This window comes from Pteropus alecto, unplaced genomic scaffold, assembly GCF_000325575.1.
Source record: "Pteropus alecto unplaced genomic scaffold, ASM32557v1 scaffold22, whole genome shotgun sequence".
NCBI classification, from domain to species: domain Eukaryota; kingdom Metazoa; phylum Chordata; class Mammalia; order Chiroptera; family Pteropodidae; genus Pteropus; species Pteropus alecto.
The window spans coordinates 1,835,515-1,849,603 of NW_006434839.1; the positions used below are offsets into that span (position 1 = coordinate 1,835,515).

The 14,089-nt window shown below is 37.8% G+C and overlaps 1 protein-coding gene across 4 annotated transcripts in view; it reads left to right on the forward strand.

Annotated features, from left to right (window-relative positions):
• The window catches only part of BRAF (B-Raf proto-oncogene, serine/threonine kinase), a 122,596-nt gene extending 110,174 nt beyond the window's left edge, over positions 1-12,422 (forward strand). For 2 of the 4 annotated variants that reach the window (XM_025045907.1, XM_015588361.2), the window contains one exon: positions 5,227-12,422. Coding sequence is in view for 3 of the 4 variants with exons in the window: in XM_015588361.2 (XP_015443847.1) it covers positions 5,227-5,286 (60 nt within the window). In the remaining variant the exon portion in view is untranslated. Of the gene's footprint in view, positions 1-527; positions 5,143-5,226 lie in introns of those variants that run through there. The other 2 variants (XM_015588360.2, XM_025045906.1) reach the window with 2 other exon arrangements.
• Positions 12,423-14,089: the final 1,667 nt, after the last annotated feature.

Here is a 14,089-nt window from a genome sequence, read left to right on the forward strand (position 1 = left end):
CTAACTATGAAACTTCAGTTAAACTTTTACCATGTACCTTTTGTCATTAGCTATCACATGTCCTTTAGGGTCTCCCGAAAACAGCACCACTCCTGTGCATCGGTGTGCAGCTGAGAGGCTGACAGTAGGTGAGCCTGTGTCAGGTCAGGCAAACCAAACAGGTCTCATTTAGGAGGTCACTAAAATTGAATAAGCTTATTTTTATTCTTAATGCTTTTTCTATTACCATTTTGTTATTACAATTTGAAAAACAATAGACTAGATTCCTTTTTGTTAATCGTGAGTTCTGATAACTGAAGCTGTGGCTGAGGAATGGCACATTTGGCATGAGTTCCATGGTTTAACTTTGGATTTTTAGCGGGGAAATGTTATAAAATTCAAGTTCCTTTTAGATACCTTTTTATGTATTAAGGATATCTTACGCATACAGAAGCCGAATTTCCTGACAAATGCACTGCCACCTCCTCTCCCCAAAAAGCTTCACAGAATCCTGTGAGAACTCTTAGGTTTGTTTGTTTTTCTTTTAGATATCTCTGGTTGCCAAACACCAGGTAATGAATTTTTAAAAAATTATTATTACTTTAGATTATCATACCTCTCGTGATGCCGTATATTAGCAACCACCTTATCCATGTGTCTTGTAAAATTTCTGTGCTTCTTATATTCTTTGCCGAGCAAGATTCTACTTACTATGAATTAATACTATTCTCTTTTTTGTGTTCCACAGTATGAAGTATTTGTTAGCACTTTCTAGTGCTTACAGTTTCTTGTAAATAATTAATGTGGCAGTCAGTATATTCTTACTGTGAACCATAATCTTACTGGGAATCAGAATTGAAAGAAGCAGTAGTGCTGTCATCTCATCAAAGAAATGCCATCTCTACTTCAGAGTCGGCCTAGACCAGAGCCAGCCTCTTAAATACACCTCCATTTATTCAATTTGAATTTGTGACGATTTTTAAATAGAGCTGACAGTTCAAGTTAGTTAGGCACACAGACAACATCCGCATAAATGCTATCCTTCCTTGAAGCCAATACAGAAGAAAATTGGGAAGGCTTAAATGATAACTTAGTTTTTAAGGACCACAAATGAATTTTCGAAATACTTCTTTTTATTAAGCAGGTTAGATTTCATCCAGGGAAACCCTCAGTGATAAATATAGTATACCTTTTGCCCCCTCATTTGGGTAGTTTAAGATAAATAATGCCATTCATGTTTTCAGAAATTGATTCGTGACCTTCAATTTAGGTAAGAATAGTGAGGGGAAGAAACACTTCTCACATTTTAAAAAATAAGAATAAGAAAAATATAAGATAATGTAACAAGTTAGAAAACATCGAAGTGCATGATTTCTAAGTCCTCCAGTGACACTAAAGATCTGATTAGTAATTATTAGATGGGATTTTATTTATTCACAAATTGAATGGCAAGCAAGTAGCTAAAAAAGTTGTAACAGAATTGACCTGGTCCGTTGCAAGCTCAAATATTTGGGCGCTTTGAGGCAGAAGAGTCAGCGGGTCTTTCTAGCGGTGCAGCTCGTCTCTGCCGCTCCCTGGTGCACTTGCTTCACTCTTACCCTGCTTTTCTTCTCACGGTCCTTTTCCCCCAGCACCATCCACTGCTCACTACACCACCATCTGCCCTTGGCTCCTTTCCTTTCTTTTTTCACCATGTCCTTTGCCAGAGGGCGTTCACTGCTAAGCTCTTACATTCGCTGTCCCAGAAACACTGGAACATGCCCCCAAAGGGTCACATAGTAATCTTTCCACTGGACATGTTAGCGGAAGAGATTACAAACACAGCAGGTGAGATGTTTAGATCACGTGGATCCGGAGGAGTAGGAAGCATTAGAATGATTCGGAGTGGCTTCCTTTTCTGTGATTGTTTTACACTGAGTTTTAGATATATTCTCCAAATAAAGAAAAACTTTATTTTCCTAACTATATGTAAAGTTAATCACTTTAGGTAAATGAAACAGGACATTCATTCTCTTACGACTGACTGCTTCTTTCCTAAAACTAAAACCTGAACCTTCATATATTCATTAAATTGATTTCTTTCTTAAAGAGGCAACCTTTTTATAAAATTTGCTTCACATTTTAAAAGTTTTACTAGTCAGTGATGAGGAATGAGATTTGTCTTCTCTTAACTTTAAGTAGTTTAGGTATCACAGCATTTAATCAAATGTTTCAGGTTTATTTTCAAATATTACAGTATCGTCCTAGCCATTTAAATACTGAGCCAGCAATTAAAATCATTCTCTCTAAAATAGTAACTATTTCACATACCAGCTTAAATGGCCCTTCTCTCAAGTCAGTCACTCTCAATTTAAGGAAATGATCTGCATTTTTTAAATTATGAAATGGGAACTTCATGACTAAAACATCTGACGATTATAGTCATCTTATTTAATTAAGAACTATTGAGCATTTCTGTAGCAGTTTTATTTTACTAAACCTTTCATCTCTCCTATGAGCATTTTTCTAAAGGATTTAAGAAATCCAATACGTCTTTGCCAGAATGTTCCTCATCCTTTTGAAACTGCCTCAAAGGTCACCACAAAGAAAAGATGTAACTTACTCTGGTTTTGAATGACTGGCCCCCTACCTCTAAAGCAGTGATTGCTTTGTGTACAAAATAACATTTTAGATTTCTCATAGCATATTTTATCTTTAAGGGGCATTTTTATCAAATTGTATGTAGAGCAGCCACTGAAATACATTCAATTATGGAATAAAGGGTAATTGTTTAGTAATATCTTAAAACCAGTTCATAAAGTCTTTAGTTTTCAAATAAACAAACCATGCTATTGGAAGTATCTAAAATCACAGGGTCTTCCCAAGTGACTATTAAATAAAGTCAAATGAAAAAGAGAACTGAGGTTCTCAACCAAAAAGGAGGTAAAAATGTTTCATTTTGGCCTCTATTGATTTTTCATTAATAAATTAATATACTGAGATATTTTTTGAAAATCATAGAATATTTGGGTATTTCACATTAAATAACTTCACACAAGCAGAGTTGACTCTTAACCTCAAATGAAATAGGGTGGAGGTGGGATGATAGAGAGATCCAGGTAGGCGAGGAGGAGTGAGCAAGAAGAGCACCCCCACAGCAGACCCACCGCCCGTCACCCCCATCTTTCTCTCACATTTCTGCATGGCTTCAGGAGCAGAGGGAGAAGGAGCTTATTGACCCCCAAACTCAGTTCTTTTTGTCTTTGTTTTTTTCCTCAACCCGCAGTCTAATTATAAAAAGAACCACATTCTGTTAGAAGCAGTAGACTGGTAGGCTGATGTTTAGTGTTTGCTTTATTGGTATTTGGTTTGGACTTTTTTGTGGTTTGGGGGTTTGTTCGGTATGTTTTATTTTTAAGTTTAATATTCAAGTTTGTAGAGTAGAACACTGTTCAACAAAATAGAGTATCTAATTGTAATAATAAGAAACACTGAAGATTTTTTAAGGTTATTTTTTAATGTGTTCGGTAAGATTTGGCTTAGAGTTTATCATTTTCTGATATTTTCTCACTTAATAGATTAATTCTAGCCATTTTTTTTATAAAGATTTCTGTTACGTAAATCCTGTTTTCACATTAGTTTCCTTTAATGAGATTTAGATTCTGCTAGATACAGTGACTTCTCATAAGAATGCTGGAAATTGCTCTAAAGAAATGTATTAAAATACTGAGAAAAAAATAGCAACCTTAAAACCATAATACTCAAACCATAAACAAAGATAATGAGAATGTTTATATATTTCTAGAGTCTCGGTTAATACTCACCAAGGTCTTAGTAATTTGGCTATTTTTTAAATCAGTGCCAAGCTCCTTGCTACTTTTAACTTTAAATATGAGGTGATAATTCTTTTATCCTCCTTGGTCATTTGTCTCACAGTACCTTGGTTCATTGCTTGCTAAAAGGAATCCTTAGATGGAAAGAGATGGTATCACTATTTGCAGCCCAATTAGTAGTTGTATTTGGAATAGAAAAATAAATTACTTATTGAAAATTGTTTAGGGGCTTGTTAACTGTGAAGACCCTGGACTTTGGAGTCAGCACCTGGCTCTGCATTCCAACTCTGCCATTTTCTAGCTGTGAGATCTTGGGCAAGTTACTTAACCACTCTAAACCCCAGCTTGCTCCTTTATAAAATAAAGAGAATAGTACCTGCCTCATAGTTATGAGAATCAGATGCAAATGTGTGTAAAGTATTCAGTGAGGCACCTGCTATATAACAGGCATTCAAGTAGTTGCTAATATTATCAGCATACAATCTGAGGGTTCAAATCAGCCAGTCATTAGCAATCTGTTGTTAGCTGGGACATGCCACTGTTCTCTAGTAAACAAAACCTAATAGCAATCAGAAAATAGATCGGTTATCCCCAGTTTAAATAGAGTAAGTGGCTTCTTGGATTCTCATCTGAAGCTGCTATTAGTTAAGGTGAACTAAATTCTGATAGTTGTCAGTTATTAACCAACCCCCAGAAAATAACTGTAGTGTATACAGTAAGAGGAACCGACCTCTAATTACAAGTAGAAACTGGACAAAATGGTAGGTAAAAAGTAATGGCATGAAGCTCCCAAATTCAGTAAGCTAAAGGAGTATCATCCCTCTAACGAATTTTGTGGTTTAAAGAATTCCTTATGCTGAGAATAACGTTCAGTGACATGTGCCTATATGTAATTTTTTGGTAGTTTAAAAGGTGAAATGAACTAGAAGATGGAGCGTCTGGATTTTCTTTCTGTCAAATGTGTAATGTAGGCAAATCATTTGACCTCTTAATTTTATCTTTTGCGAAATGAGGATAATTCCTGCTTCCTCCTTTCAAATAGTGGCATTGTGATAATGAAAATTAGTTGATAATTCCAGGGGGGGCGGGGAGGGAGAATATTCTACAAATCAATCTTACTATTTTATGAACAATTTCTGAGTATTTTGTTCTTTGAACTGTTTTCAGCTTGATTAGAACCACAGCATGTAAAACCCATCTAGAAAATTATCTGCAGATTTGATAGTTGATTTAACTGAACCATAGTCTACATACTATGTAAGTTACCATCTTTCATGGGTTCCAGCCATTTTTGCTTTTTAAATTAGTGATGATGATGCTAGATTTGTAATAAATAGCTAGTCACCTTTCAGGGAGGTTTCAGTGAGGCTTTTCTGTGTTTCTAGATTATTTGAGATAACTTTTTTTAAAATTAGCTCTTGTCCTCCCTCTACAGGAGAATTTGCAGCCTTCAAGTAGCCACATCATCATGGCAGCATCTACTCTTATTTCTTAAGTCTTGTGTTCATACAGTTTGTTAACATCAAAACACAGTTCTGTTCCTCAAATCTTTTTTTAAAGATACAAATTTCCAATGCATAAGCTGGTGTGGAACAGAATGGAATTTCCCATCCAAGTAAAGAGGGAAGAATGTTTTAGGAACCAGAATTCTCTGCTGCCAGTGTTCCTTCTCCAACACAAGCACCACATGCATACAAGTCTACCCACTCCCAAGAAGAAAGAGGAGAGACCCTGAGTTCTGACCTTTTGATGGTCAGGCATGATGGAAAGAAACCACTGCTACAGCTTGGGAGATTTGCTATGAAAGGTCTGCCGGTCAACTTTGCCTTTCTAACCACCAGATCGATACGTGGCTGATCATCTAATGGGGCAGTTGCAATCACCGAGCATCATTCTCTTGCCTGTTCTGGGATTTCGTTGTGGAGTTCTTTCCCCTAGCCATCACTGGTTAATTTCTGAGGGATGGAACAAAAATGCAGCATGCCCTATCTGTGGAGCATGTTCAGTCCTTGACAAATTTTTATCAAAATGAAGCTATTTTATTTTAATGGAAGATGAGAGGGGAGCAGGAGCTACGTTTGGTGCAGAGGAAACGGGAATGCTGCATCTTTTTCCTGACCTCCTGGGTTTCTGGCCTTTTGTCCCTTTGCTCACTGAGGGTGTCTGCCTAACCACGCAGGCTGGAAAGTGCTGGCACACATTGCCTTCTTTTCTCATTGGGTCCAGCAATGAAGAAAAGTGTTTGGGGATTTTTTTTCCCCTCCACGATAAAGCAGGTTCTCAGGAAAATCTTCCTCCTAAGCTCTTCCAGTCACCAAGTACTTGTGTGGCTTCTTTGTCCAGGGCACAAAAATGCCCTGGCAGTATCTAATTAAAAACCTACAAAACTGCTCAATAACAGTTTTGAATGTGAGACATTTATGTAATTTAAATGTAAGGTACAAGTTTTAATTTCTGAGTTCATTATATTTTTATTAAAAAGAAAATAATTTTCAGATCTAATTGAATTGGAATAAAATAATACATCCCACCAGAATTATATATCCTGGAAAATTGTATTTTTGTTATATAAACAACTTTTAAAGAAAAATCATTATCCTTTTCTCTACCTAAATATGGGGAGTCTTAGCATAATGACAAATATTTATAATTTTTAAGTTAATGGTACTTGCTGGATCCACACTAACATCTTTGCTAAAATCTCATTGTTTCTTCCAACTGACTCCTACACTACATCCTTCATCCTCTTTCTAGTCTTTTATCTAGAATATGGAACCTAAAATAAAAATGGTGGTGTCTTCATTCATTCTCCTTCTTCCTTTTTTCTCAAGCCTGGTCTTCAAAAGGTTGGGTAGTTTGGCAGCTGGATTCCCCAGGCAGAGCATAGACCATCGGTAGGTGTGTTGGGACGGAGGGAGGATGTGTGAAGCCTAATGTCAGTCATTTTTATGGAAGGAGCTGCTGTGGTTTTAAGATCCTTTGTCTTTGTGTAAATGGAAAATATAACCTACTCATAGCTTTCTTTGGCCTTTACTAAAGGGTCATGTAAGTCACAGTAGCAGCAAAGAAAGTGACTGTGGACATATTAACGGCAGATACCTCCCTTATCATGAGTCTAGAATTTCTATCAGGATTTAGGAATATAAATCAAATCAAATGTACTTATCTCAACCAAGCTATGTGACCAAGGATCTGAAAGAAATTAGACAGGACCTATAAAATAAACCAGGGAATTAGAAAATGTTATTGAAAATTTTCAAGTTGTAATCCCACTTGCCATCTTTCAGCCTACTGAAATTCACCGCCATTAGGTGATTTTTACTAAAATACCTGTATTCAGAGGAAGGCCTACTGAAAATTTCATGGACTTGTAAGAGATCCCAGTAAAAGGGAAATATACTGAAGTTTGTAGTGAATTTGAAAAACAGTGTGTTCTTACGTCTTAATGAGCAGAGCAGTGTCTTTGCATTTCAGAAATTGCAAAGATGGAAATGGTTTGTGCTGATTTGAAGAGCATCTCGTGTGCATCATGATGCTGCCTGTCTTTTAAAAGCCTTGTTTATTTTTCTTTTAAAAATATGTCCCCATGGATACTTTTAAACATGCTTCTGTTCCCTTACTAAGATTGCGGAGAGCTGAGCTCAAACAATAGGCATGTCCTGCTGAGCAGGTAGAGCCTGCTGGAGGCTCAGGTGCAAGACTCCTTCTGGAGGGCGGCAGGAGCCAGCACAGGAACTAGTTATGGATGAAGCTTAGCACTGGAGTTTCCAAGCAATATGCAAGGTGATACACTTTTTTCTTCCTTTTTCATATAGGTCGCTATCTCATTTGAAAAGGGGAACAGACTTGATCTCGAATGAAGCTGTGCCCAGGCTCAGGGTATTCTTGAAAGATTTTCATAAAGCCCTTAAAAAATAAAAATAAGTTTTGAAAGTTTTCCCTTTTCTTCCTTTTTCCATCAGATAGTTTTTTCTCTAGTTTACAGTTGACATGAAGAAAGAGGGTCCTCTGAGGTTTACTTTCTTTATTTTTTGATGCTTAACTACAGATAGACATGTCGAGCTCCTAAGGAATACAAGGAAGAACTCCTTGTTTGTGCAAAGCACTTTATGAGTAAATTTGTGTGGATAGTATATGGCTGCTTCACTGATTATCTTGTAAGGCTGTCTTTTCCGTAAAGTGGCTCCAGTGCCTTCTGTAGTGTATTTTATTTGGGGGAAGAAGAGGTGAAGCCTTCTGAAAAATTTGAGAGCAACCTTGAAAGATTGTTTTAAAAGTGTGGTATTCCTGATGGACTTTTAATCATGAAACTACAGTCCGGGGTCTAGACTTTTGCCACTGAAATAATATTGACCAAAAAGTAGTTTATAAAAGAGATTTGTGAACAGAAAATCCAATGTGATTATTCGCAATTATGTGCACCTTAAAAGAAGATTCTGTCTAGCTGTCCAATTCTGGTTCCTGAACATCCAGTCCTTGATTATATGTGAGAACTGGTAGGACATCCTGGGGCATCCTAGAAGGTAAAAATCCCATATAAAGTATATGTGTTACATTCCTGTTGGTGTTGGAGAAGAAGGAGCATTAGGTAATTCTAAAGAAATAGTGCAAGACTTCAGCACTGTCAACCTGGAACTAAATATTTCCTAGATGCCTACTGGGTGCAGTCACAGCTCCTTCATCACACAGCGTTATCTGTTATTCATCGGGCACCGATGGGACGGCTGCACGCAGCCCCGCTTCAGCTCCCAGCCGCCCCTCCTGCACATTTCACCCTTCAGCCTCGTGCAGACCTCATCTAGCTTCATCTAGCTTTAGTTTGAAACATATTGCAGAGTTCAGGTGACCTCTTCAAAAAACTACCTCCTCAGAATGAGGTAATGAATAGTTACTTATTTTAAAATATGAAAAGTCAGGAGCTCTAGAACCTGAAGATGACTTAGGATTTTTAACTTTTATGTGTACTTGTATTTGAGCGTTCTCATTTTGTCCCAAAGGGCATTATACATTTAAACAGTAAAACTGAAAAATAGAGCTCAGCATATCTGAATGTTGTTGCAAGTGGTGCCAGAATCTGTTTAGGGGTACATTTCAGAATCTTAACCTTAAGTCAGTTGCATGAAATTAAATAGTTATGGTATCACTTCACTAACAATGATATACTTTTAATTTTCAGTGGGATTGGCAAGACAGTACATCTTCATAATGAGTTAGCCACAGCTTTGTCACATGCACAGATATTCCTATAGAGAGACTGCCCAGCTAAGAGGGTAGGGAATGATAACCCATTTTGCAAGATTCTCTTCTTTGTTCAAGTTGGCATTGTTAGTGCTAGAATATCAGCACCTTGAGACTAGCAGATTCCAACCATTAGGGTATTTTTTTTTTTTTTTAAATAGCCAGACATGGAAGGTTTACTGTGCGTATGAGCAGGAAATTGCTTATAGGTCATACACTGAAATGGTGTAGGTGAGGCTCTAGAAAAATACCTTGACAATTTGCCAAATGATCTTACTGTGCCTTCATGATGCAATAAAAAAGCTAAAATTTTAGCAAAAATCAGTGATTTGTGAAGAGAGCAGCCACTCTGGTCTGACTCAGCTGTGTTAATATTTTTTAGAGTGCAATTTAGACTGCAAAGATAAATGCACTAAAGAGTTTATAGCCAAAATCACATTTTAAAAAAAAATGAAAAAACACAGGTAAATTTTCAGTGAACAAAATTATTTTTTTAAAGCACATAATCCCTAGTATAGCCAGATATATTTATCACATAGAGCAAATAGGTTGAAATTATAGTTCAGTGACATTTCTAGAGAAACTTTTTCTACTCCCATAGGTTCTTCAAAGCATGGAACTTTTATATAACAGAAATGTTTGACAGACATTTAAAGAAATTGCTGTAGTTTAGGATTGAAGTACTGTATGCTGGGCAGCAACCGTGTGTGTTAGTGAGAAGGGGGAAGGAAATTAAAATATAAGGCAGAATTTGATTTTGTCAGTTTCCAGAGAACTGCTGCCTACCTAGACACTGATTTTTCATTGTTTGAAATGTAAACTTGCCTCCCAGGACTGGTTGGCAAATTAAGTGGGCCTGTGCTGCTAATGTTGTTTGGGGTGGTGTCAGGGCAGATGGGGTCTGTCGGGGGGGCCTCCTTTGTTGGGGGACATCAGAGTAGTTAATGCCTTGGCCAGAGGGTGTGAACTGGACACACTGCATGCATAGTATGCTTCTTGTGTCTTGCTTCATGCTCACCACCCCCAAGAAAGGCAATACACCACCTTGAGCACGTTCTCCAGACGTTTTGCTAAGGTGTACCACTAATGCCACAGGGCGCTAAGCGCCCGAGGAGTACGTAGCATCTCTGCCTGATTGCTGGCCAGCCGAGAGCTAAGTGGCCAGTGTGTGCGTGTTCCATGTTGCTAGCTCGGGTAAAATTGAAAATACTGGTAACATTTTTGTTATATCAGTACACCAGACAGTAAGCTTTTTGTTGTTGTTTTCAGATAACTTATTTTTACCTCTGTTTGGGCAAAGACATTTAAATTGAAATTCAGTCCTAAATGTTGTCAGTATAGAAAGGGTAATTAACAGTTTCAGGTATTTTTAAGGTAGAAGAGGACAGAAACTTAGCCCTAAAATCTTAAAATAAGATAAGTGATTTATTTAAAATGCGTAGACAGTCCCCACCTCAAAAAACTGTTTTAAGTAGATATTTTATTTCAGCACCACAGCTTCAGCTGTTTAATTACTAAATCAGTTTCATTAAAATGTTTAATTTTATTTAGCTGTTTTGACTAATTACAATGTTATAACCAGTTGTGCATGAGGACACAGCAGTGTATCGTTCTTTTGTGATGCATTTTTTAAAGAATTCTATAGATTGAAGTAATCTTTGAAAACAAAGAACTGAATTGTGTTTATTCGTGTTAGTATCAAAAACAAAAAAAAAACAAAAAAATAGATGTGTGCAGTTTGTCTGCCTCTCCTGCAGGCCGAGCACGCCGTCCAGCACCCCTAAGCTGCTGGTTCTCATCAGTTTGTCTGTAGGGAATCGGGCATGAGGTCCACTTAGGAGACGTGGCGGAGGAAGGGTTCCGTTGACAGGGTGGAAGTGGGGATTATGAGTAGGTTGCTTAGTACTGGTTTTCTTTTGAAAATTATTGTGTCGCATTTGTGTGTGGAACTATTTTACCCCATGTGTGTTTTGGTGGAGTCTGAGTTACATAGGAGGAAACTTCAGACTAGCATAAGCAACAAAGCTCATAGACTAGGCACAAATATAGAGAAAATGGACCAAATAGGATGGGGGAGGGCATGGGAGTAAGTCTGAGGGTAGGGAAAAATGGACGTGAGGGTGGGAAATAAACCATAATTATCTGAAATAAAATGTAAGAGTGCAATAAGTGTGCTTTTTACTAAGCTGTGAACGGTTTTTTTAAAAATCATTCCTTATATATTTGTGTATGTTCTATAGCTGATTAAAACCAGCTATGTAAACATAATGCCTTTTTACTCACATTAATTACCAACATAAGTGGCTAACCTTTATGTCTTATTTATCTTCATGTTTTATTAGTTTACATACAGGGGCGTATGTATGCTGTACCCTTTCCCCTCCCTCGTTTGAAAATGCATTCATCGGGTCCCCTGTGTGTTGCCCTTGTCGATGCTATACTTATAGTCTGTTCGGCCTTCATGATGTCGCCTGATTTGAAGGACTATCAGCGATATATCTTTGTGGTGATCTCATTTGTTGGTTGTACACTCTGACCCTTTCGTCACTCAGCAATTGCTGCTTCTCCTAAAATAGCTCAGAACTGGTCAGGGGATTGAATGACCATTCATTGACATATGTTCCTTTGAATTCTATTCAATGGTTATGATTGCTCTTTGGTTTGGACCACAGAAAAGGAAATCACCCCCCTTTTCGTTTACTCCTTGGTTTGAGGACAGTTCTTCTGTAAGGGAGAGGAAAGGGAAGTCCTTCATGTTTTAACTGAGATGAATTAACTGCTCCTGGTTTACCACTCCCAACCTTACGGCAACTCACATACACATCCTCTCCTCTCTTGTTGCCAGAGGTTCAAGTTTAGTTCACTTCAGTCCCACTCAAGCATTGAAAAGGTTCTCATGGAGTTGGGTGTGCCCAGTGAAAAGATGGGGACTTTTTAATTGTCCACAGACCTCTCTATAACTGCTTTGCAAAAATTACTATGGAGTAACTATTTTTAAAGCTTATTTTTCAATTCATAAAAAAAGACATTTATTTTCGGTCAAACGATGTGTCTCTCTTGTCCCTTAATCCTCAGTGTTTGCTTGAATCTTTTTTTTTTTTTTCCCCGATTCTTCCCCAGACCCACTTCTTGATACTTCGGTTCTCTTTCCTGCTCAGGTCCTTTCATTTGTACTTTGGAATTTTTCTCATGTAAATTTGTACAATGGAAAATATTGTTCAGTTTGGATAGAAAGCATGAAGAATTAAATAAAAAAAGCTGAAATTCAGATTGAAGAAATTTATTTCTGTGTAAAGTTATTTAAAAACTCTGTATTATATAAAAGGCAAAAGTTCTATGTACTTGATGTGAATATGCGAATACTGCTATAATAAAGATTGACTGCATGGAGAAGTCTTATCAAGATTATTTTTCTAGCACTCGCACATTCAATAATGGAAGTAGCCAGGGTTTCGACAGTTCTTCCGGGCAGTGGAAGAACTGAGAAATGCACAGTGTTTCATACATAATGTCCTTTACTGCTTGGTGGGTAGAAGTTACTTATAGGAGAGAAAGTTTTAAGGTAAGTCATCCAGATGAACGCCTCTTGCCTTGTACCTGCCTCATTGTAATAGCAGTGACATTCTTTTGTCTGGTGTTGGTGATGACCCTCAAGGGTTTTATGCTGGGACCTGACTGCTGCCTGCCAGGGGCTCAGTTGGAGTACAGGCTGTAATTGCCTCATCTGAGGAGTCTCTCTGGAGAAGTTCCCCTTACTGTTGTATCTTTCAAACTTTCCTGACACAACCTGCAATAATACATTTTGTGTAGGAACACAATGTACACACTAATATATATATTTGAAACTATGCACACATTTTTACTTCATTTTTTTTAAATGCTGGCTATCCCCGATGAGTTGATTTTGTGCATCTGGTGTCAATACCTGAAGTTTGAAAGATTTACCTAGAGTATCCTCAAACTATGTCTATTACTGGGCAAAGTTTCCAGAGGAGAGGTAGGCACTTCTTAAAACTTCACCCGGAAACCCTGTTTGAGAACATGAAGGACAGAAGCGTCTCCCAGATGGCACCTGTTTGAGGAATCTGGTTTCTGGTCTTCATGCCCCTCCAACTAATCATCAAATGCTGTCCAGACCTAAGTATTTTTTTTCTGAACTGCAGTTTTCTTACCTGGAAAATATAATTCTGCAATGTGTTTTAGAAACTCATTTTCTAAATAACCTTCACACATGACTACAACAGAATTGCAGCCTTATTTTAAAGAATGTATTATCCTGTGAGGTTTTCCTTAAAATTTAGCCCAGAATTGTGAATGCTCTAATTATTGTGATAAAATTCTATTATAAAGAATCCCACCACACTAGCTTTCCTGAAATTTTTATCAGAAGCTGTGATAATTGAACCAACCTCCCCTCACCTGCTGGAACCCCGCTGGACTTCCTGTTCGTTAAACAGTGACTGGGCCCACCCTAGACTTTGGTTCTGCTGTCCCTTGTCCTTAGAGCACTCTTCCTGAAGACCCTCACACTGGTTCCTCCTCCTTGTTCAGGTTGCAGTTCAAATGCCTTCCCTGTCAACCCCAAAACCACTCGCCTCCAGCACGTCACCCAGTGTTATTTTCTTCACAGTAGCACTTAGTAAACCTTGTCGTCCCTTCCTGAAATCTAAGTTCTCTAAGAACAGACTTTTCTCGTCTTGTTTAGCATTGTATTCCCAATGTCTAGGTGGCTAAAAACCTAAATTAAAAATGCGAAGTTATGCTTCTAGGCAAGTCATTAAGCCACTCTATACCGCAGATTTTTATCTGTAAATAGAGAAAAATTCTGTCCCACCTACTTAGAACTGTAATGCTACACCAGTTCGAACGTACTTGGAAATAAATTTTAGAAAAAGTTCTATTTCACCCTTCTCCCCCATTCCTCCAGCCCTAAGAATTCCTGGTTAGAAATGTCTTGATGAGTTCCACAAATGGCCACTCAATACAGTGCCCAGCCCAGTTAGAGATATGTAAGCACAATAAATGGACAGCCCTGACCTCTCACCTCTTGTGTATTCAGG